The 22,677-nt window shown below is 42.1% G+C and overlaps 1 protein-coding gene and 1 long non-coding RNA gene across 2 annotated transcripts; one reads left to right on the plus strand and one right to left on the minus strand.

Moving 5' to 3' along the window:
• Positions 1–1,336: 1,336 nt before the first annotated feature.
• ubap2a (ubiquitin associated protein 2a) lies at positions 1,337–21,246 on the minus strand. The gene is made up of 27 exons (XM_047346840.1): positions 21,036–21,246; positions 18,817–18,954; positions 18,481–18,558; positions 17,406–17,516; positions 15,917–16,079; positions 15,723–15,803; positions 15,579–15,642; positions 15,279–15,382; positions 15,118–15,176; positions 14,961–15,031; positions 13,894–14,056; positions 13,512–13,782; positions 13,089–13,393; positions 11,161–11,387; positions 9,338–9,623; positions 9,210–9,249; positions 8,936–9,098; positions 8,741–8,792; positions 7,853–8,165; positions 7,657–7,748; positions 7,309–7,359; positions 6,797–6,890; positions 6,287–6,709; positions 6,068–6,172; positions 5,918–5,985; positions 5,636–5,827; positions 1,337–2,075 (listed from the first exon to the last, which is right to left on the minus strand). The coding sequence occupies exons 1-27, from the start codon at positions 21,099–21,101 to the stop codon at positions 1,980–1,982; spliced, it is 3,876 nt and encodes a 1,291-aa protein (XP_047202796.1). The 5' UTR covers positions 21,102–21,246; the 3' UTR covers positions 1,337–1,979.
• On the plus strand, positions 4,449–15,279 carry LOC124856441. Its single transcript, XR_007035330.1, has 3 exons — positions 4,449–4,928; positions 9,848–9,926; positions 15,144–15,279. It is a non-coding gene; the product is annotated as an uncharacterized LOC124856441 (long non-coding RNA).
• Positions 21,247–22,677: the final 1,431 nt, after the last annotated feature.

Here is a 22,677-nt window from a genome sequence, read left to right on the forward strand (position 1 = left end):
TGGAATGGTAAAACAACACTTTTACCACACATCTGGTTGAAAATTCATGCAAAAAACGCAGTTTTGTAAGTCAGAACGCCATAAAATACGCCGAAAAAGCTGTGATGAATTAGCATGATCTGCAGTTCTACTTCTCTTATTGGGTGACTAGATTTTAAATTAAGTGAATGAGAAAAGTATGGGCAGGACCCTGCATAATTTAACAAAATGCTGTTTTAGATGCCATAATAGAGGTCATGAAGTGGTGAAAAAAAACTGTTTATTTAGGTCATTAAACACTATCTTGCATAAAAAGCAGCGTTCAGTGACCAGAAATATCCCAACTGTTGTAAAATATGACAAAAATACCGTCAAAACACAGTTTTTGCCGTATTTTATAGCGTTCCAAGTTATAAAATTGTGTTTTGTGTATGACTTTTTAACCAGACATGTGATAAAAGTGCCATCGGTGGCACTGTTGGCTTGCCATAGTCCTGCTTAGATCCCGCCTCCACAATTTTGCTGGCTTTATTTGCAGTTTGATTTTGTTAGTTAGGTTTAGTGTCGATGTGTGTGTGACAGACGTGTATAGGATATTTATGACAATACGGCACAAATTGCATCCCGTACTGAACCAATACAGGATGCAACGTTTACCTGCCAAATAAAGGACCATTCCGAATTTCACCATCTGGAAAAAACCTCAAGCTGGTCAAACAAAAGTAGTCGCTGGTGGTTATCCATCAGTCTTTCTGGTGCATCCCTAAGTTGGATACTTGCAGTAGGTATCTTAGTTTCTTCAGGGAGGGGAAGAGACAACTACTGCCATTAGTAAAATGTCAAAGCAGATAATCTGAATGCAGCCGTCCACCCAGTAGTACCAGATTTTCTGCACAGCCCCAAACCACATTTACCTCAACACATTTTTAAAATGTGTGTTGAAATTGATAGGCCTATGCAATAACTGATTTAACAAAAGCTGTGTATAATCATGTTGAAAAATACCTCAGTTTGGCGAGCCAGATGAAGCAGCCGTCCTCTAATGCCTAAACACAGCAGGACTGCTGGGTGTGTAGAAAATCTTAAAACCTCGGATGGAAACAAGATGATTTTTGTGTTAATCTGTGAGGTTGAAGGTGAAAATCTGTAATATGTGAAGTTGTAAAATTAACAAATTATGACACCAGATGCTTGAAAATTGTTTGGATTAAAATACATATTTGTAACTCTCCTAAAAGTTCAATGCCAATTCAATTCAAAAATACCTTTAAACCTTGAAACCCAGGACGCGGCATGTAAATGAAGGTGGTGGGACTGAGTTAAACAAACTGGTAAATATTAATGCCAGATCACTATAAACTGTTAATAACTTTTAATTTGGACAACAAGGATTAAAATGACATCAAATCCAAGGTTTGGCTGATCAAACCAGCCAACAAATAAGAATTCAGGAATGAGAGACAAACAGAAAAGACATGGGGAGAAGTCGAGCTATAAAGTCACCCTCAATATAAGGATTCACAGATGTGGGTGATCAAAGTTACAAAAACATTGTTTTGTTCCAAAATAAAAAAGGCCTTTGCTGTGAAAATGATGTGTATAATCTATGTACACCATTCTCAGTTTATGGTTGAAAACAAAGAAAAATCACATCACAAGATGCTTGTGTTCAAGTATATTCACCAACTTTATCTCCATGGTTTAGCATTCTCGTCTTTCCACTTTTTTGAAATAAAATGTCCTTCAAAATAAAAACAATGCAGAAAACCACATTTTATGTCCTACCAATACATATATACTGTATAAATACATAAATATATTTTACATACAACAGCCATAAATTTGAAAAGGGGGATATACAGAGCAAAGGGGAGAGGATGGTAGTGTGTGTATTTTAGCTTGTGTTGTAAAAACGCTTTGTCCCTCAATGATCATGTGATTTGCCCGTGTGTGTGTCCACGTGTGTCGATATGCACACACACACAGCAGATGTAACCGTCTCAGTTGGCCCAGTAAGGGGAGCTGCCGTAGCTCGACTTGTTGACTTGGCTCTTCTGCTGCAGACTGCCGGACTGACCACGCTGGCTCGGCCCAACCTGAAAAACAAGACGTTTGACCATAATATTAAATCACTGAAAACGACTTTTTCCTGTTTGTTTTGTTGGAATACCTGAAAAACAAATCTTAAAATATCAATTCAACAGCAAAACGTAAGTTTTTCAAAGATACCATTCAATGTGAATATGCATTTAACACATTTGCTGATTGTGTTTTGTGGGTTAATGACATCACCAGAAGCTCTAGAATCAAGCAGGTTGGTTAGTACTAAACATTTAAAGCAGATGAGCTACTTTTGACTGATTTCATAAGATATTCTGAAGTTTGGCTGTAGAGTTTAGTTTTATAAGAGTGATTCCGATAAGCCCCCGAATCTTAACTGTTCCATCTGATTGGTTTACGTGATTAGCTTGTATCGTCTTAAATAGTAATTTGCCAGTACAGTGCCTGCGGCCTGAAGTCACACTACTTTAGCTTACACCAACACCTTCTGACTGTTGAACCTACGTCTCCCCTCTGGTATTGGACTGTAATTATGCTGATGGTGAAGGAGAGGTGCAAGCAAGCCTTACGTTTGCTCATGGTGAATACAATTCTTCCATGAATATGACCCGTACCAGGTTTTTTAATACCTGCTATGTAAACTGAGCTTTTAAGGTCAAATTAAGGAACCACAATTTTAATCATTGTTTTAGAGCAAAGAAAATTGAAGAAAAAAAAAGAGACTCCATTGCTTCACTGAATTGAATGTTTAAAATATGTGGAAAATTAAAAGGGAAAAAACGGTGAACTTATGATTAAAAACATTAATAATACAACAGTGGGAAAAAATCTCTCTTGCACCATTTCATCCTGTTTTGGAAATTGCTTATAAGAAAAAGGCTCCAACTAGCTTTTTATACCACCGTTATACATAAAAACACCCTTCAGTGCGGATCCAAAGGTTGCAGACCCAGAGCTCTGGACCAGCTGTCTGGACTGATTTCACTGGTGGGTCCAACCTTTTCAGGATGGAGCACTTCCACCAGATTTAGGTGCAGTCAAACTTCTCCCTGTTTCTATACTACCACAGTATTACACGGTTATATTTTTCAATATTGTGCCGATGCGCAGCAATTGTAATGTGTCAATATAAAGTTGTTGGATTGATTATTGTGTACAAATTCATGTTTGATGTTATTACTAATGATAATAATATTACTACTACATTAGTGGTAATTTATTTAATGTCCTCACTCTACATTTATAAGTGCCACATATTAACTTTCGTCCCTGGTCTGCATCTAGAGCAGGTTGTGAATGAGACCTCATGTTTCAGTGAGACCACCTCTAAAGAAAAGGTTAAAATAAAAAATACCTTATTTTCCGCACTATAAGGCGCACTTAAAAACCTTTAATTTTTTCAAAAATGACAGTGCGCCTTGTAATCCGGAGCGCCTTATATATGGATCAATTGGTTAATTGGTTGATCCATACTGGTTGTACACGGCGCTCTGTCAAAATGTTTCAGTACGACTGGTAAACTACAAAGCCGCACCGCTCGCAGCATTACGGCTACCGTGGTCAGGGGTGTCGCCGAAGTAATAGCGGTAAACACCTGTACTGTGCTTACTCCTAGTCCAACACCACTTGTGTGTGTATAACGTTTGAATGTACTGTTGCAGGAATTGCCTGAACTATATGTGATTAGAAGCTCAGTGTGTGGGGTGTATGTTTCGTGTGTGTGTGTATGGAAGATGTTGACATTACTCCTCCGGACAGAGGTGGCGCTGTGTGCTGCCATAGCTGAGAATCAAGAGTGAAGGAGTGACGTCGGTATTATTGTGTGTGTGGGGTGGGTAGAGACGGCGACCGGAGCAGTGGTGTATGAGTCTGTAAGCCCTGTGTTTTTACGTGCTGCAAAGTCATTAAAAAGAACCCCAAATCTCGTCAACAACTCCGTGTTTTGATGCTGTTTCTTCAAGCTCAACTCAGCAACGTATGAGTGAGGGAGTTAACCCCGAGGAAACTAGTAACTTCGGCCCTGGAGAAAGCGTCTCCCCTGTGTCATCAGACTACGGTCAGGGGACAGAAACAGGAAAGGTTAACAGTACTAACGTTTGATTTAGTGCATCAAACTGTTTCTTTTACGTGTTTACTGAATCAGGGAAAAGTTCCCTTTCACGTTTTAACTAACGTTTGATTTCAACTTCAACTTCATAGACTCCAATGCATTCCTAACGTGCGGTTGGCTCTATTCAATAGAATTCTATGTAGAGGAGACCTTACCATGAGAGTGAATGGAGTTATCAGAACGCTGGTTTGTAGTGTATTAATAAAGTTTGACTGACTGACTTATCTGACTGTTTTGTTGACATTCTCTTTAGCACAGCTCCATCTAGTGGATGCATAACGCAACCCCAGTCAAACGTTTGACTGCAGTAGCTTCTATTCTATGCGCCTTATAATCCGGTGCGCCTTATAGTGCGGAAAATACGGGTAAGTCAGAAAAGAGAATAATTTGCAAAAATTTGCTTTTTAAGTTTTGCTGGTAATTAATTGTATTGCCTTTTTTATTATTATTATTATAGACTTCTTATTTTCAAATAAAAACTAAAATAGGATCCTCTGGAATCCGAGCTTTAAAATGTGACATTTAAAAGATGCATGTTTAAGGCTCTTATTGTGAAAGGTTGAAGGAAGTGCGCCATATATTACCAAGCGAGGCAAACATTGCGTCGGTTAGAATGGGTCAGTAACACCATCACCATGGACACGACAGCCGGATCATCCCACCTCCTAACTTTAAAGGAACACGACCCCTTTTCTCTGACCACTACAAAAACCTCGTTACCAGGATGTAAACAGTCCTGCGAAGTTCTCAACTTCCTGCCAGGAGTCCAACATATCCGGTAAGCTGGTTACCAGTTAAACAGATTAGCCAAACAGTTCGGACCACCAATTACATCCAGCTAAAACCCAACTGATTTAGCATTAGCTGCAGGCAGAGCGAGCGGAGGAGGCAGGTGGAGGACTGAGCCTCTATGTAACTACGTCTGTGAACACGACCAGCTTGGGTCTTGCAGACATGCAGTCACTTTTAACTCACTTAGCGGCCCGTCGATGCAGCACTTCTGCAGGCAATATCATTGTGGGTAAAATATATATATAAATAAATAAATGCATTAATCAGATGGGGTTTTTTTTTTTTAAATAAAAACCTGGCTTTACATAATCACTGAGTATTTTTATAAAGTAATCTGGCCGTTTCAATCTACCCTTCTCTTTAGGTTTTTGTTGTGGCCCAATTTTTCGGAAGTCTGTGCAGTAATCTCAAACACGTTTTGCGGCAGCCGTAGAGAATACAAGTAAACAACTTTAAAGTAGGAATTTGATTAAAAACGTGAATAAAGAGAAACAACCCTGATCAGTTGCTTTATGTAATGTCACCAGAGGCATTTGGGTGTGAAAACCTGTTGAGATTACTTGATTAAATTACTTTAAACAAAACGGCAAAAAACTAATAGAAAAATAGACCATGACATAATCTACAGGGGACAAATTAAAGTTTGGCTGATTTTACGGAAAGCTTGTTGAAAAGCATCCATCAAAAGACCACCTGTCCATCCTGAGCTAGATGGTGATGCAGCAGTTGTGAGTGTGGTTGCTGGTGAGGCAGGATGTGGAGGAACGGGGCAGGTGCATAGCCTCCAGGAGCTGCTCCAGGATTTAGCGGCCCTGGACCCCCCAGCGCTGATGGCAAGCTGAATGGAGGAGGTGTCCCTGCATGGAAAGCCTGCTTATCGAACGACTGCAGACAGATTAAAGAACAACGTGATTTATTAGCATAAAACAGGCAAACAACAGAGGGATCGTGGGATTCAGAGTTCAGGGGCCTGACCTGGGTCTTATTGTAAACACTTCCACTGATGTCTGGCACACCGGAGTTACTAGATGTCACTGAGACACCTGGAGAAAACACAGGAGAGGTACTAACATGTAGGAACTTAAAAGCTGAATCAATTTTACAGTGGAGTTTTTTGCATCTTACCCTTTCCAGGCCCTGCAGCAGCTGATTTGGCTTGTGCCTGTGAAGAGGAGTTGTAACCTTTACTGTACTCGACTCCTGCTGGCCCTGCCGTCAGCTCCTCATAACCTGTAAACAAAAACATCCGTCACAGTGACAAAACTGGCCACAGAACTTCCACTTCAAAAAGAAATGTGCTGTAAGACAGAACTGCTGCGAATGCCCATGAAATGTAACATGAACCTGAGCTGAAGGTGTGCTGGCCGTAACCGCTGGGCTGCTGCTGCGCCTGCTGCTGGAAGGGACTAGCCGAAGGGTTTCCAAGGCCGAGCCCCATGCTGTGTTGTTTTGCTGATGCCGGTCCTGGGCCTCCTGGCGGAACAAACATGGTGGGGCCATACTGGAAAGCCGCCGCACTGGGCACAGCACCGGGCACTCCAGGATAGTACGGCAGGCCTGTGTAGCTGTAGCCGGGTGGCAGGAAGGCCTGCTGACTGCTGTGGTGCTGCGGTTGGGGCTGGGGCTGGGGCTGGGGCTGGGCCTGAGGAGGCTGAGGCTGAGCCTGGGGCTGTCCTTGGTTTTGGGCCTGGGGAGGCTGGGGGGCTGACAGGCTGGTGGGGGGTGCTGGGGAGGTGGAGTCATTCCTTGGAAACTTTGTGACGTCACCTGACCGTGGTGGTGTGATGTCACGTGAGAACACATGTCGGTTTGCACAATTATAGAAAACAATGACAGAACCGTGAGGTGCTTCACCTGAATAGGGGTTGTTGGCTAGACTCCCGTCTCTGCCAGAGAGAGCTGCTGTGGGTCCAGGGAATGTGATTCCATAGTAATCCTGCAAAGAGGGCTAAAGAAGCAGAAAAAAAAACACAGTTGCATAATCATAAAATAACTTGTAAGAGCTATGTAACAGTAATAATTTAAAAGTAGGGTTGTAGAAAGCAGTCATCTGTAATCAGTGTATTACATTTTTGGACTTCTGTCTAAAACATCTCAAATGTTAAATATACTACAGAATCTTGACTAAATGGTTTATTAAAGGGATAGTTCTGGATCTTTTAAGAGAGGATCGTTTAAAGGCTAAAAGCAGTTATATCTTAAAGCTTATGCTTATGCTAGCTAAAGACCCATTAATGATCTACCGGTCTTTGTTATGCATTTGACCTATTTTTGTTGCCGGTAAAAACATACTGAGGACTTGATAGTCAATACTGTCTACTCTCTGTTCCCAAACACAACCTATCCCTTTAATATGCGCGTCTTACCATTGGCAGTCTAGACTGGAGCATATGGAGGTCTTCATAGCCGTAGATCTGCTGTGAGGAAAAAAAAACAGTAAAAACTGTTAAACTATCTACAAATCAAGACAAATTCAGATGTATAGGTCTTATGGGGAATTCTATTAATAGGGTTAAATAATTCTAAGGATTTAGGATTTATTGTTGATTTAAAAAATCTTGTTATATTAGTTTTATGCAACTATTAAATGGTTCCTGGGAGAACAATTTTGAATTTTACCAGTAAATCTAATTTGAAGTTGGGACTGAAAAGGTTTAAGGTGCATCTGTAATGTTGCCTTCACTGACTGAAACAATGTGTGATGATCCACTTACCGGGTAAGCGGGCAACAGGCCCCCTGGTCCCATTATATACTGGTTTGGTAGTAGAGGAGGAACTCCCTGGGATAAGTTAGGAGGAGTTTTGCCTGTCAACACAAAGAAAGAGAAGTGTTCACCTTGAAATTATTTTTCCAAATGAGAAGTGATTCCTGACACAACATTCCCACTGTTTCAAGTGAGTCCATCTAACCAGTGGAGGAGAGCAGCGCCGTGGTCCTCGGTGCAGATAGGTTGGAGGTGGCGGTAGCTCCATTGGAGCCGAGTCCCAGCGCTGTGCTGGTGGCGTTGGCTGCGGCCGAGTGGAATCCACTGGTGCCAGTAATGCCTCCAACCGTGCTGCTCATGTTGCTGCCCATGCCTGGCATGTTGGCCAGGTGGCTGATGCTGCTACTGTTACTGTTGCTGTGAGCTGAGTGGAGTGACGCGTTTGTGGGCTGTGAAGAGGCGTAAGAGCTGGACGAGGGAGCGAGGGAGCTCACACTGCTGCTGTCCACACTCGTATACTGTCCCAACATGAAACACAGGGAACATCAAAGTGAGCCAGCAACCCTGTGCTCAGAATTAGTTTGCTTTACTTTTAGCTGACATTTGGTGCCCTGTGTGTGCACATGTTCCATGTCATAATTGAAGATTTTTCCAGATTTAAATTTCCAGAGTTCTCTGTTCGGTTTATGGCAGACATTTCCACAGCGATCAGTGGATGGATAGCTGAACAAGTGCAAGGAAAAATAGATGACGGAATGGATGGAGAGGATGCCGGAAAGATGGATGGAAAACTAAAGGGGGAATAGATAGAGGGATAGACGGAAGTTTGAATGGACGGACAAATGAAAGCATGAACAGACGGACAGATAGATGGATGGATGGCAAGACAAACATTGATGAATGGGCGGACAGAAAAATGGACAGATAATTCCAGACAGAGATGGATAGATGAATTGGTCTTTGGACAGATGGATATAACGTTTAGACAATGAAATATGCAACGAAGCATGGAAAATAATGTTTTTATACTCTTTCCTTTTTCCTTATTCATCCAAACCTGGAAAATGTTGACGCAGCCTAAACAGGTACTCACCGTGAGAGAGCTTGATCCCAGAGCTGAAACCGAGGAATGGCTGCTGACGTGGCTGTGGAGACAAGAGGAAATTTTAACTCAGAGCTAATATTAAACATCAGGGTGCATTTATGCAAGTTCGGTCAAGTACAAAAATGTTAATTTAGTGGAACACTTATCATAAAGTAATGGAATATCAGGTATGACTTGAACGACCTGTTGAGCGAGTTCAGCTGGTTAGCTGACGGCAGGTCCTGTGCCAGACTGGAACTATGTGCAGGCAGGGAAGGGGTTAGGTGGGAGGAGGCTGCTGAAGGACCATTGGTGTTTATGTTCACAGACGGCAATTCTGGTTTTGGTGTGGAAGAAACTGACGAAGCTGAGAAAGAGAGAGAAATAATTTGTATCCGACTAACGAATGTCCCATAACCTGAATACACCTCATCTATCCAATCAATAAAAAAAAATAAAGCAATGGTGGGTAACTCACTGTCTAGAGCAGCAGAAGTTCTTACACCATTCAGACCATTCTGATAAAAATAAACGATTTGAGGTTAGTTAACTGATAAGAACCATAACCATATCCTTTAAAAGTGAAGATAAACTGGTCTTCCTTACCATCACTGGCCCCGTTGGCTCCTTGCTTTGGGAAAAAGCAAGTCGCGTGTGAGGGGGCATTGTACCTTCGTAACTCCCCCCTACTGAGGAGAAGTGGGAGGAGGTAGAGGGTGCAGATGATGAGGTGGTTGAGGTCGCTGAGGTGGACGATGAAGGGTTAGTGGAGCTGTTTGTCCCCAATGACGGCGTGAGACTGGACATGGCCGCGCTGGAGGAGTGATACACCGGTTCAGACGAGGAGAGGGGCAAAGGGAGGGCGACTGAGAGAGAGCTGCCCAGCGACTCACTGAAACATACAGATGTCAAAAAGTGTTACACCGTTTTTCAGTTGAGAAAGGAAACAAAATGGATGTTGTGTTATGAAGTAAAAGCTTGTTCGGCAAGCTTCATACCCTTTGACCTTTTTGTCACATTACAACCAGTAATGGAGTGAAAATGATAACAGTTTTTAAATAAATGTAAAAATACAAAATCTGAAGTGTGTATCATGCATTTTTTTTTTTTAAACAGCTGTTCTGTGAAGGCTACAGGGGCTTGATAGAGAACATCGGTGAACAGCATCAGGAAGACCAAGGAGCACAGCAGACAGGTCAGGTATATAGTTCTGGAGATGTTTAAAACAGGGTTAGGTTATAAAACAATATGCAATGCTTTGGACATCTCATGGAGCTCTGCAGTCCACAAATCCGGTCTATTTTGAAGACCAGCAAGAATAACACCTTTGCTAAAACCAAAAGGTGGCGCTGTCCCAGTTTGTTGCAGCTCGCCATGTAGGGGAGAGAGCAAACATGTGGAAGAAGGTGCTCAAGTCAGATGACATTCCTTTCTAAAATGCTGTGTGAGAGACAACTAAACCTGTACCACGACCCGAACACACCATCCACATTCAGAAACATGGGTGTGGCAGCACCATGCTGTGGGTATCTCTTTTTTTTGTTTTTTTTAAGTTGGGCAAAATTGCTAAAAAGATGGACAGAGCTAAAAACAGTAGCCAGAGCTACAATGAAATAATAAAAAAATGATTTAAAAGCCTATTATTTTGTTAAATTGGCCTCATCAAAGTCCAAACTCAAATCCAACTGAGAAACTGTTTCTTACTACAAATAAATAAAACTACATTTCCCTCCACTTCATAATTATACACTGATCTATGTTGGTCTATCACATAAAGTCCTAACAAAATATACAGTGACATTTCTGGTAGTAATATGACAAAACCACAACAACCAAAACCAAACTCATTAAAAAGAAAACTACAGAAAAAGCAGTGAGAACTACAAGCATTACCTCATCCCTTCTTTGTGGTTCCTCACCTTTTAACAACTTTAAACTATCACCTAGATCTGTAATAGGATTACAGTTTAATGGTTGCTGGACAAGCGTTATTGCACTTCCAGTAAAGTCGTAGGTTGTTAACAACTAGTTACTTCCTTTCACATATCAAAAGACAAGAAGGCAAAGCGATAGAACATCACACCGACCGCTCTTTGAGCCCATCAATCTCAGCTGTAATAAACCTAAAGAACATCAAGCTAACATCAAGAAATAAAATCACATCTTGTACGAGTTGTGAACTATTTGTTTTCCTTTTTTTTAATGTTTTTTGGCATTGGTCTATTTTTCCATTTTTCCGACAGTAAGCTGACAGGAAAGGGGTGGAGAGAGGGGGAAGACATCCAGCAATGGTTGCCTGGGTCTGGACTCAAACCTGCGACAGCGGGAATGAAGCCTCTGAATTTGGATTGCCCCTGCGCCACCGCCGTGCCCAATAATTTCTTCAATTATTTTAATAAGATGCATTGAGTCAAAAGCAGAGAGAGTACCTGAGAGGCTTTGAGTACAGGCTCGTGTGGCATTGGGTCCCTGGTCCTGATGCAGCTGGTGCTGGGACAGGCGCCGGTGTGGACTCCCTGGATACTGCACTCACACAGTTGTCCACAACCCCAAACTCTGGCAGCGCAGACTCGGAGCCAAAGTCCAGAGCTCCAAACTGGAGGTTTAGTCCTGGGACATCAGCTGAGCCCGGCATTTCCACTGCTGTGGATGGGATCTACCAGAGAGGAGGCAACATATTTCTGCATATCATGACCTCCTCTAAGCTTTAGAAGTAGACATACAGGTCCTTCTCAAAATATTAGCATATTGTGATAAAGTTCATTATTTTCCATAATGTCATGATGAAAATTTAACATTCATATATTTTAGATTCATTGCACACTAACTGAAATATTTCAGGTCTTTTATTGTCTTAATACGGATGATTTTGGCTCATGAAAACCCAAAATTCCTATCTCACAAAATTAGCATATCATTAAAAGGGTCTCTAAACGAGCTATGAACCTAATCATGTGAATCAACGAGTTAACTCTAAACACCTGCAAAATATTCCTGAGGCCTTTAAAACTCCCAGCCTGGTTCATCACTCAAAACCCCAATCATGGGTAAGACTGCCGACCTGACTGCTGTCCAGAAGGCCACTATTGACACCCTCAAGCAAGAGGGTGAGACACAGAAAGACATTTCTGAACGAATAGGCTGTTCCCAGAGTGCTGTATCAAGGCACCTCAGTGGGAAGTCTGTGGGAAGGAAAAAGTGTGGCAGAAAACGCTGCACAACGAGAAGAGGTGACCGGACCCTGAGGAAGATTGTGGAGAAGGGCCGATTCCAGACCTTGGGGGACCTGCGGAAGCAGTGGACTGAGTCTGGAGTAGAAACATCCAGAGCCACCGTGCACAGGCGTGTGCAGGAAATGGGCTACAGGTGCCACATTCCCCAGGTCAAGCCACTTTTGAACCAGAAACAGCAGCAGAAGCGCCTGACCTGGGCTACAGAGAAGCAGCACTGGACTGTTGCTCAGTGGTCCAAAGTACTTTTTTCGGATGAAAGCAAATTCTGCATGTCATTCGGAAATCAAGGTGCCAGAGTCTGGAGGAAGACTGGGGAGAAGGAAATGCCAAAATGCCAGAAGTCCAGTGTCAAGTACCCACAGTCAGTGATGGTCTGGGGTGCCGTGTCAGCTGCTGGTGTTGGTCCACTGTGTTTTATCAAGGGCAGGGTCAATGCAGCTAGCTATCAGGAGATTTTGGAGCACTTCATGCTTCCATCTGCTGAAAAGCTTTATGGAGATGAAGATTTCATTTTTCAGCACGACCTGGCACCTGCTCACAGTGCCAAAACCACTGGTAAATGGTTTACTGACCATGGTATCACTGTGCTCAATTGACCCGCCAACTCTCCTGACCTGAACCCCATAGAGAATCTGTGGGATATTGTGAAGAGAACGTTGAGAGACTCAAGACCCAACACTCTGGATGAGCTAAAGGCCGCTATCGAAGCATCCTGGGCCTCCATAAGACCTCAGGAGTGCCATAGGCTGATTGCCTCCATGCCACGCCGCATTGAAGCAGTCATTTCTGCCAATGGATTCCCGACCAAGTATTGAGTGCATAACTGTACATGATTATTTGAAGATTGACGTTTTTTGTATTAAAAACACTTTTCTTTTATTGGTCGGATGAAATATGCTAATTTTGTGAGATAGGAATTTTGGGTTTTCATGAGCTGTATGCCAAAATCATCCGTATTAAGACAATAAAAGACCTGAAATATTTCAGTTAGTGTGCAATGAATCTAAAATATATGAATGTTCAATTTTCATCATGACATTATGGAAAATAATTAACTTTATCACAATATGCTAATATTTTGAGAAGGACCTGTATTTCTCTCAGGTCTTCACATTCTCCCCCACCTTTGATGTAGGAGGTATCCTTCGTTTCGGGCCTTTAAGCTGCGCCCGTTGTTGCTGTGGCGTGCTGCTGCCATGAGGGTCCAGCCCTGGACTGGGAGCGGCAGGTTTAGCACCAGCAGCAGCCATCACCGGGCTTGCCTGTGCTGGCATGTTGATGTGTTGGGGAGCAGGCGAGGCTGAAGCGGGGGGTGCTTGCTGCTGCAAAGGTGGACTGGGCTGACGTGCCAGAGGCAAGGAGGGGCCGCTGTGCCTCTGTACCAGCTGGCTCAGTACGAGAGAAGGCTCTGGCTGCAGACCAAACTCGTCTGGAAACAAAAGCAAGGGAAAAGGAATGGCATTACACATATTTACACACACTGGCGAACTGTGCAGGGGTTACCCCGCCTCTCGCTCCGTGACCGCAAAAAGGTCAAAACCACTTACGACTGAACTGTGAGGATAGGGAGGCGGTGCTGGACTCTGAAGCCTTCATGTCCCAGCTCGAGGATGAGGGTGGTGGTACAGGTGCTCCCAGACCTGGCAGTCGACCAATGGAGGTGTTGTTTCCTTGGGTGCTGACTGCAGGGGCAGCCTGGGATGAGGGCAGCTGGCCCAAACCGGGACCTTTGAGCTGTTCCAGGATCTGAGCACCAGCGCTCGGCTGAGATCTCTTGGCCTGGCCCAAGTCCCCAAAACCAGCTCCCAGAACCGATGACTGGGATAAAAGAGAAAGTGAAGTAATTGATCATCTGTTGTTAGCATAATGATATAATGAGTGCAAAGAAATAACAAAAGACGACACAGATAAGAACACAGTGTTCTTTACCAGAGCAGCGTGGGCATAGCTCGTGCTGCTGGTCGTGTTGCGGCTGGGAGGCGGTTGCTGATGATGGTGGGAGTTGGTGAATACCAGACTCTGTGTGGAAGAAGAGGAAGGTGGCTCTCTTCCTCCTACTCCAGGCTTTTGCAAAAGTGAAGCAAGGTCCAGACTAACACACAAAAGACGTTGAAAATACATCAGAGACATTTTTCCAAGACATAGACTTTAAGCAGAATTAGGACAGCACAGGTAAGCAAAACAAATAAAGAGGTACTCTATATGTTTTACTCCTTATATTAGTTACCTCAAGGAGAGACATTGACAGAGCATTACAAATTATTCACACCGCCTTAACTTTAGCTCAAAACACAAACTTTAAAATATTTATCTGGACTTTATGTGATAGACAAAGGAGTGGACAATTGTGACATGGAAGAAATATTATTTCAAATGATTTCAAAATATTTCACAAAAAAAACAGGAATTGTTTGGCATAAATTTGTATTGACCTGTCCAAGTCAGTACTTTACAGAACCAACTGGCTTTCACAGCCAGTTTTTTGGGGTTTCTACCAGCACTGCACATCTGTGTAAGTAAAAGAAAAAAAGCCCATTCCTCTTTGTGAAATAGCTTAAGCTCAGTCAAACTGGAGGTCGGGCATTGGTGAACACAAGCTTTCAATTCTTGACGGAAATTCCCGTGTGAATTTAGGTCTGGACAGGTTTGGCAAGGTTTGTGAGTTCCTAACGAACATTTCACTATCTAAGCTGTGGATCTCTGCAGCTCCTTCAGAGCTACCTCAAGCTTCTTGGGCTGCTTCTCCGATTAATGCCTTTCCTGTCCCTGTTTGTCTTTTCAAGAGGACAGCTGTATCTTGGTGGGTTTGTAGTTGTGCCCTACTCTTCCCGTTCATGGATGATGAATTGGACAGCGGCCCGTTCAGTTGTCAAAGAGGAATGAATTCTAATGAACACAAAACTTTTCAGATCTCTATTTGTAAAAAAAAAAAAAAAAGTTACATTTGTAGTCGTAGCATCACCAACATTCAAGGGTTTTGTTAACTTTATGTTCACCTTTGCCCAGGGGCGATATGGTTCTCAGCAGCAGGTGCACTTGAGGAGGTGAATACCTTGGTCTCAGACAGCTGCATGAACACAGAGACACATGAGGCCTATCGTGCTATATAATATATCTATGTATTAATGTATATATTTTTTTCCTATAACTCACGCTGTCATCTTCATTCCACTCCTCAGCCGCCCAGTCTTCCATGGTTCTCCTCCAGGCAACTGGCAGAACATACACACAATGTTCTCTTACATGAACAGATCACAGTGAAACTACACCGTTAGAGTACGTCACGGGCAGTTCACCCTCTCTCCAGGGCTCACCTGTCCCATCTGTGCTGCTGCTGCCGTTGTTGGCCGTGTCCCAAACCTCAGTCTGTGTGGTCCCAGTCCCAGCCTCTGAGGTATAGTCCGCAGGGTTGAAAGTGCTGATGAGGACACAAAAAGACAAAGTCTGGCAACGGTTAAAGTTCAGCTTGCTTCATTATTTTCCAAGCATTGCAGCTTAACCCAACTACTTCTCAAGTAAGGCTCCCGTTAAATGACAAACAACACTTTGTGCCATGGGGCATTATTAATAAGTTTTGTCTTTGTTAAATCGATAACAGCAGTCAATGGCCATACCCCATGCCCTGTGCTGAGAACCTGCTCCCCGTCGGTGCTCTGCCTCGACCCCGACCTCCTGACCCTGCAAAACATCCAAACAAAAGTCAAAACCATTCACTAAGTACTTCTCATACTGAAAGTGTTACATTTCCATCCTCCTACCTCTGGTACCCCTGGCCCTCCGACCTCGATCTGAACCTCTGTCCACGGGTGTCGCCTCCAACCCATTCTCCTCTGGACGTGCTGTTCACAAACATACAAATAAAAATTATAAACACTAACTACAGGATTAAACACAACACATATTGCCCATTCTGAGCTGGATTTAAGTTCAGGGTTAGGTTCTGGGTCCTCACCCTGCCGATTCCGACTGGCCCCCTTGCCTTTGCGGCTGGCAGAGGCACGACCCTTGCTGGCCTCCCTTTCCCCTTTCTTCTCCCTATTCTCCTTGTTCTCCTTGCTTTCTGATGGGCTCTCCTTCACCAGAGGCTTCTTCTTCCCCACCGTCTCCCAGGAGGTCTGAATGCAGGAGAGGAATCAAAGGTATAGATGACACAAAAACTAAATAAAACAGGTTCCAGATCATATGTCAACAAAATTCCATCACTTAAGAATAATTATATTGATCTTTTGCTGCTTATATGCATACTTATGTTTAGAACTCTTGTGTTAGTTTAATCTCTTAGTTCAAACAGAAACAGAATTTTAAAAAAACACAAATTCAATGCTAATACAAAGCTGGATTAGCTCTGGAATAACTGTCTCATAACTTCCTGTTATTTTAATATTTTCTGTCACGTAGCTTTACTGGATCAACGAGCTGTGCTCACAATTGACATTGGAACCCTTAATCTCAGTTTTTGACTGTAAATATATTTGTGTTTTAAAATCTTTGACCATCTCAGACAGAATCCTGAGCTGTGAAAGAATCATGAGAACATTTCTGGTCACCTATGGTTGTTTAAGTGCGATACATGCACCCGTCAACGATTCAGCTCTTTCCTACCCAAAAAAAGGACCTATGAGAAACAGCCAGTAGTGTCAGAAATTCAGTGGGAAACAGTACATCGTGACTGCTGCTACAACAGATGCCTTCTTTTTCCCCCCCAATTCTGAGCACTTTCACAGCTGTCCCCTCACCTTCCTCTTTTTTACAGTAAGACTAATATTACACAATAATATATGTGTCGGATCTATGTGACGCGATCGGGCTGCATCAATTACCTGCACAGCGAGGCATCTTCTTTGTGTAATGTAAGAGGAAATACTGTTTGGATTTGATCGCATCCACTCCACCAAGGGTGGTGTATTTAAAACCTCTACGATGTCTGAACTTGCAGTATGTGCTGGGTTTAACATGCTGTTTAACGCGGGATTTATAAATTAAGCCGGAAATATTAAGACCTCTGTTTCCAAGTACAATGAGATAAGCAATAAACTCTCTTTTAGACTTGAAACTACAGCGGTTTCTTGCTCTGTTTCTACAGAAGCATTTAAGAACCGGCTCTAGTACAGCCCCAATTTGCCACTGAAATAAGCTTCATATATTACATGCATACAGCAGGCAAGTTTGCAAAAATTAAATCTACTCAATGTTGCTTAAACAGCACATGGCAGCGAACTACACTGTAAATATGGCAATGGAAAGAGGACAAAGAGAAGACATTTTGTTAAGCTGTTACCATCTTGAAAACAAAAGGCTCAGCCCCATCTCAAAGATACGTCACCTTTCCAAAAACTGCAATTAGCCGTAAAAAAATTGAAATTTTTTTCTACAACTGGCCACTCTGTCGTAATACTAAATGAGCAAATCCTTATAACCAGTTGAAACATGCTGCCACTTACCATGTCTGAGGTGCTCTCCAGGAGGAAATTGATGGCTCTGCTAACATCCTCATTGCAGTCATGAAGCGCTACCATGCACTCATCCTGATTCTTCCCAGTCACCTCCATCAGCTGGAAAAGGGATAATATGCACATTACACATGTCTGCTTGTAGTCTGAGACATAAAAACGACAACACCCACACTGGATGCCAACCTCACAAAAGAGCATCAACATATGACTTGACAGAGTTACAACATCTTCCACACCCACAGACACCCCAAGTAAAGATGTGTTAAAAGGCTTCAAATGAATTGTAGAACCTTTAACTGTAATACATTTATTCATTAGAGAAATATACAGGAGTCTCTATATCAACCATTAGATGTCGTCTACGCATGGGGAGGCCTGCTAGGAAGAAAGCCTTTTCTGTCCTACCATCACAAACGTAAAGATCTGGTAAACTCTACTGGTCCTTTGCTCAGATGAGAGCAAGACTGAGCTTTTCAGCAACAAACACCAGGTTGCTCATGTATAAAACAAAGAATAAATATGTGGAAAAGCACCCCAAGCCCATGATTATGAATCTTTTTGGAGAGCACAGTATCATAAACTCTTTGAAATACCGGGAGATTAAAAAAAATAAATAAATTGCTTGCCACTTCCAGAAAAACTAAAACTTAGTCATCACTGGGTGTTCAAGCAGGATAAACAACATAGGGTCCAATCAACTGCATGACATAATAACATTCTTTAACGGTGATCTCCTAAATATACATAAATCTATTTGAAATCTATGGGGTGAGCTAAACAGAAGACCTCTGGATGCTCTAGAGAGACCGGTTAAAGATCCCTCCATTTTCACCGCCCGGTGAAATGTTATGCCAAATGCTGTCCATATGGAGCTGTACAAACTAAAAACAGCGAGTGTGGCAATAACTGTGTCTTAAATGTATTTTGCAGTCTGAGTGTGTACTGCTACAATACAAGAAATTGTCTTTTGAACATCGTTTACACATGTTTTACCAGGGGTGCCAATAAGTGTGGAGGGCACTTCATGTGGCTTAAACTACCAAATGTCCGAAGTGTTTCACACCTGGTTAACCTTGTCCTCAAAGTCAGCATCATTCTTGTCGTAGATCATCTGAGCAAGCCGGATCTGCTCAGCAGTAGCCTGTACGGCAGACACGTTAGACATAACAAAACAAAAAAAAATAAACAAAGAAATTTAAAAATTGCAGTGTGTTTGTGGTATTTGTTAGATTGATTTTTGTGGTTTAAAATTAATGACAATAAAGGAAGAAAGAGGGGAATGACCACTTCCTATTGTCCCATTAAGATAATGTGCGGAGACAACCAAACCAAAACAGACTGAGTTAGTCGTGACCATGGCTATTTTACCTAAACATAACTAGTGGTTAGCGATGCTTACCTGTATTTGCTTCTGTGGTTGTGATGTGTGAGTGGCAGCAGGCAGCGCTTTTTCCCGAGGACCCCGGGCCTTGTCGCCGCCCAGCGAGCTCATCATATACAGTATATACAAAACTCTGTATGTACAAAATAGAAAAACCTGCAAAACGCCAAGTAAAATCGCATAAGAAAATGAACAAAAACTTCCACCTAACATGCAAATCAAAAACGCCCCATAACATTGTTTACAACCCAGCAACAACTTTCCCCTTGTATGACGGCCCAGAACTTATTAAACATCCAATACCAGGAGATGCTTTGAGCCCAGTAAAGCCTCACTCTCAAATAATGAATAGTGGCCTTGTGGAGGCTGTAAGACGCACATTTGCCTGGTGACGCAACAGCTTTGCTGAAAATCTGGGTCAAGGAGGAAGAACGACCCAGTGTCCTTTTACAAACACCACAGACTACAGCATGAAAAGCAGCACGCACACACACAACACACCCCAGACCCCATATCCGGTCTCATTGGTGGATAAGAACTTCTATTTAGACCGTAAACACAGAACTAATGGATTGAAAAGATCTGTACTAAACATGAGGATCCTATCAGAGGCTTCGACTACTGCTACAAATTCAATATAATCCTTGATTACCCCACTGCTATGATTTGCACACATTTCACAACAGTCACAATACAAACTCAGCATTGGCCGATTTAATGAATGATCACCCCTGATCAACTGATCGGTTACTAAAACTCTGGCTTGTTTTCTGATCAGTTAACACTGACAACACTCTCCTGTGTAGAAGTTGTTACTGAGGGAAGATGACTCAAAGGCTGCCACACAGGGATGGAGATGTCAGAAAATAAAAGTTACTCTGTTTTATATTTTTAAAGAGTTAGATTATATCCATATAATCCATATCCATACATACTCCATATGTTGGATTAAGAAATCTTGGAAGTCTTGGAAATCTCAGTTAGTGTAAGGGTCCACTTCTCTATGGGGAATACAGTCAGATTGTTGTTTGGTAATGCTAACCACCCTATTCACTAATATAAGATGCTAATAACATGTTTAAATGTCAACTCTAAAAGTGCTTTCCTTGTTTCAAAATAATAGTGAAATTGTGTTTAACAGCAGAACAGAGATGTGGCAGCGCTTCTGGTTCTGATACAAATAACGATCACTCTGGACAGGAAGGCTGCTTAATGCTCCTTTACACCTGCAATAAATGAATAAATAATTAAACCTAGCACATCTGTTTTAATCCCTTCAGATCTTAAGTTGGACACCACTGTTATTTAACCTAAATGGATCATTTGAAAGTAAAAAAAAAAATCTTGTGAAGGAGTAGATAAGATATGCTGTGATTTTTTCCAGGTTCTATTTGTACAGATGCCTCTATAACCTGGAAGACTTAACTGTATGCAGACAGAGGAAGCTTTGTAACTTTGGGCTGCTTTAGGGAAACCGTTTTAGTTTGTGATAAAAAAATTTAAATCTCAGTGCACTGAGAAAACAGAAAAAAAAAGGTATTTACACTTCATGAGTAAAAATCCAAATTGGGTCAAATTGGTACAGTCAGAGCTCTATAAAATCGGGGATGGGAAATTGGCCACACAATACTGTATCAGTGCACCTTCAAAACGTTTCTATATCTGTTTAAATTGAAAAGACGATAGTGTCTATCTGCAGAATAAGTTTAGATTTCCCCACTGACCCATTTGTTTTGTGTCAGAGAACAATGGCAGTCCAGCTATACGTGACCTGTGACGCTGGCAAACACAAAGCTTGTCATTGGCTGCTCCACTAGAACAAAGCTAAAATAAAAACAGTCTTTTCATACTATTTCAGCAGATCTGAACTGCGTTTTTTTTTATTATTATGGACAATTCATTTTAAACCAGCAACAACCACAATATCTTACATAAGAAAATAACTCCATGCCTTTTTTTTTTAACCCGAGTTTAAATATTAATTTAGGCATGCAAAAACAACCACAAATCAATGACAAATGTCTAAAATTGCACGGCAGTTTTGCACATTTAAATTTAAAAGCTTTGTCCAGCTAACAGATAATTGACTCTGTAGTACTTTCTGTTGTTTTGAGTCAAAGCTAACATTAGCTCGTTGTTATGGTGTTAATTATTCCTAAAATCCAAATACGTGATTAATTACGCGTATCTTCGCCACACAGAAGATTTTAAGACATAACTATTAGTTCGTCACTGACCGACTTTTGTGTTGTTGATACTAGCGTCCCCTTTGTCCTCGCTAGCTTGCTTGCTAGCCGCTTCATGCTACCGTTGACACTAGCATCGAACAAACGCTGCGGCTAACGATGCTATCTAAATCTCGTCCAAGTTTATAGCCGACGGCCATCAAACTCAAGTGGAAGTGTTAAATGTTTTAATAGAACGGCTGCTATCCGACGACATACGCAGATACGTTTAAGATGCTTACGTTACACAGGCACACCGAAGCCTAAGCCTGCCAACAACAAAGGTGTATCAAATCTACAGGAAAAAAAAAAAAAAAAAAAAAGGCCTCGCAGAGCACAATCCCATCCCGACATTGCTCGCCGGGATTCAAGACAACAGAAAAAATGCGAAGAGACGTCCTTTAAAAGCCCGATCACAGCGGAAAAAAGAAGCCAGCTACTCGCCGATCTGGCAGATGAGTAATTAGGTTCGGCGTCTACCGGGTGCGGAATGTTAACAGTAAATTGAATAGGATGAAGAAAATGTGTTTTTATTACCTGCTAACACGCTTCACTCAACCAGCTGCAGACAGGGAGGTCACGTGACGTGCGCTGCCGCGGTGCTTCCCTCTGATCGCAGCACTTAATGCTCATGATTACCCCCAACCCCCAGATTTACATATTTTCGCACTCACACGCTCGTCTATTTTGCTGATTTCTTTTTTGTTGCTATGGTTCAGAGTGATCCGAGGCATATTCATATTAATTGCAAATAAAATAATTGTTTTCATCGTAATAAAACCATTTTATGGCATTTTTGTCCCGGCAAAAAGATAAGCAAACTATAACAGTATAGTCATACAATAAACACATGTGAAGCTATAAATTACTCTGCTATTAGATTCGATTCGCTGTAAAAGAATCGGTCTTCTGCAAGAAATGTTTATTTCCAACCATGCGGCCATCATCAAATTTCAGCAGAAGGGCTCCTTGCTGCTATGAATATTGCCCCATAAGAGCCTTTTCCCCCCAGATTATCAATAACTTGATAGTTGACAAACAGAAAGGGCGCCTGCTAGACCTACAGGCCTTCCAGGAACACCCGGAAGCACCTGGACGGCGTCCTGTTAAGCATGACGCCACAAATTATGTTACCACCAGCATAGAGCTTGCCCAACAATGGCAGCAAAAATGTTTGGGAGCTTGTGCGCTGCATGCAGAGTAGGGGGGTTTGGGGTATTTGTACTCAGAAGTCAGATTTTCTAGTTTTACAAAATCTCCCCTGAGAAAACAGAATTCTGACTTGGAAGGTCATTGGTCTCAGAGCAGCTGAGTTCAAAACTCAGTATGGCTGCCACGCATATATTGCAGGTAAAAACTATTTTGTAGCACTTCTGATTATTGAGTATCACTGCTAATCCAGTAGCACACAAGGTACTGTACAGTTTATTTCCTATCATTTTCTTAACCCATACAATTTATTATCCACCTGTATTAGTACTTGTAGTTAGCCTCACAACAGATGGGAAATCCCAGTAGTTTATCAGCTTGCAGAACATGCTCCAATTGGATGTGACATAATTCCTGAACAGACTTGATTATCAGCCTCATGACACAAAGCACAACAAAGAAGCCAACTCTGTCCAAGAAAGACGTTGAGCTGAGATACTGTAGA

Source organism: Girardinichthys multiradiatus, chromosome 20, assembly GCF_021462225.1.
Source record: "Girardinichthys multiradiatus isolate DD_20200921_A chromosome 20, DD_fGirMul_XY1, whole genome shotgun sequence".
Classification (NCBI taxonomy): Eukaryota; Metazoa; Chordata; class Actinopteri; order Cyprinodontiformes; family Goodeidae; genus Girardinichthys; species Girardinichthys multiradiatus.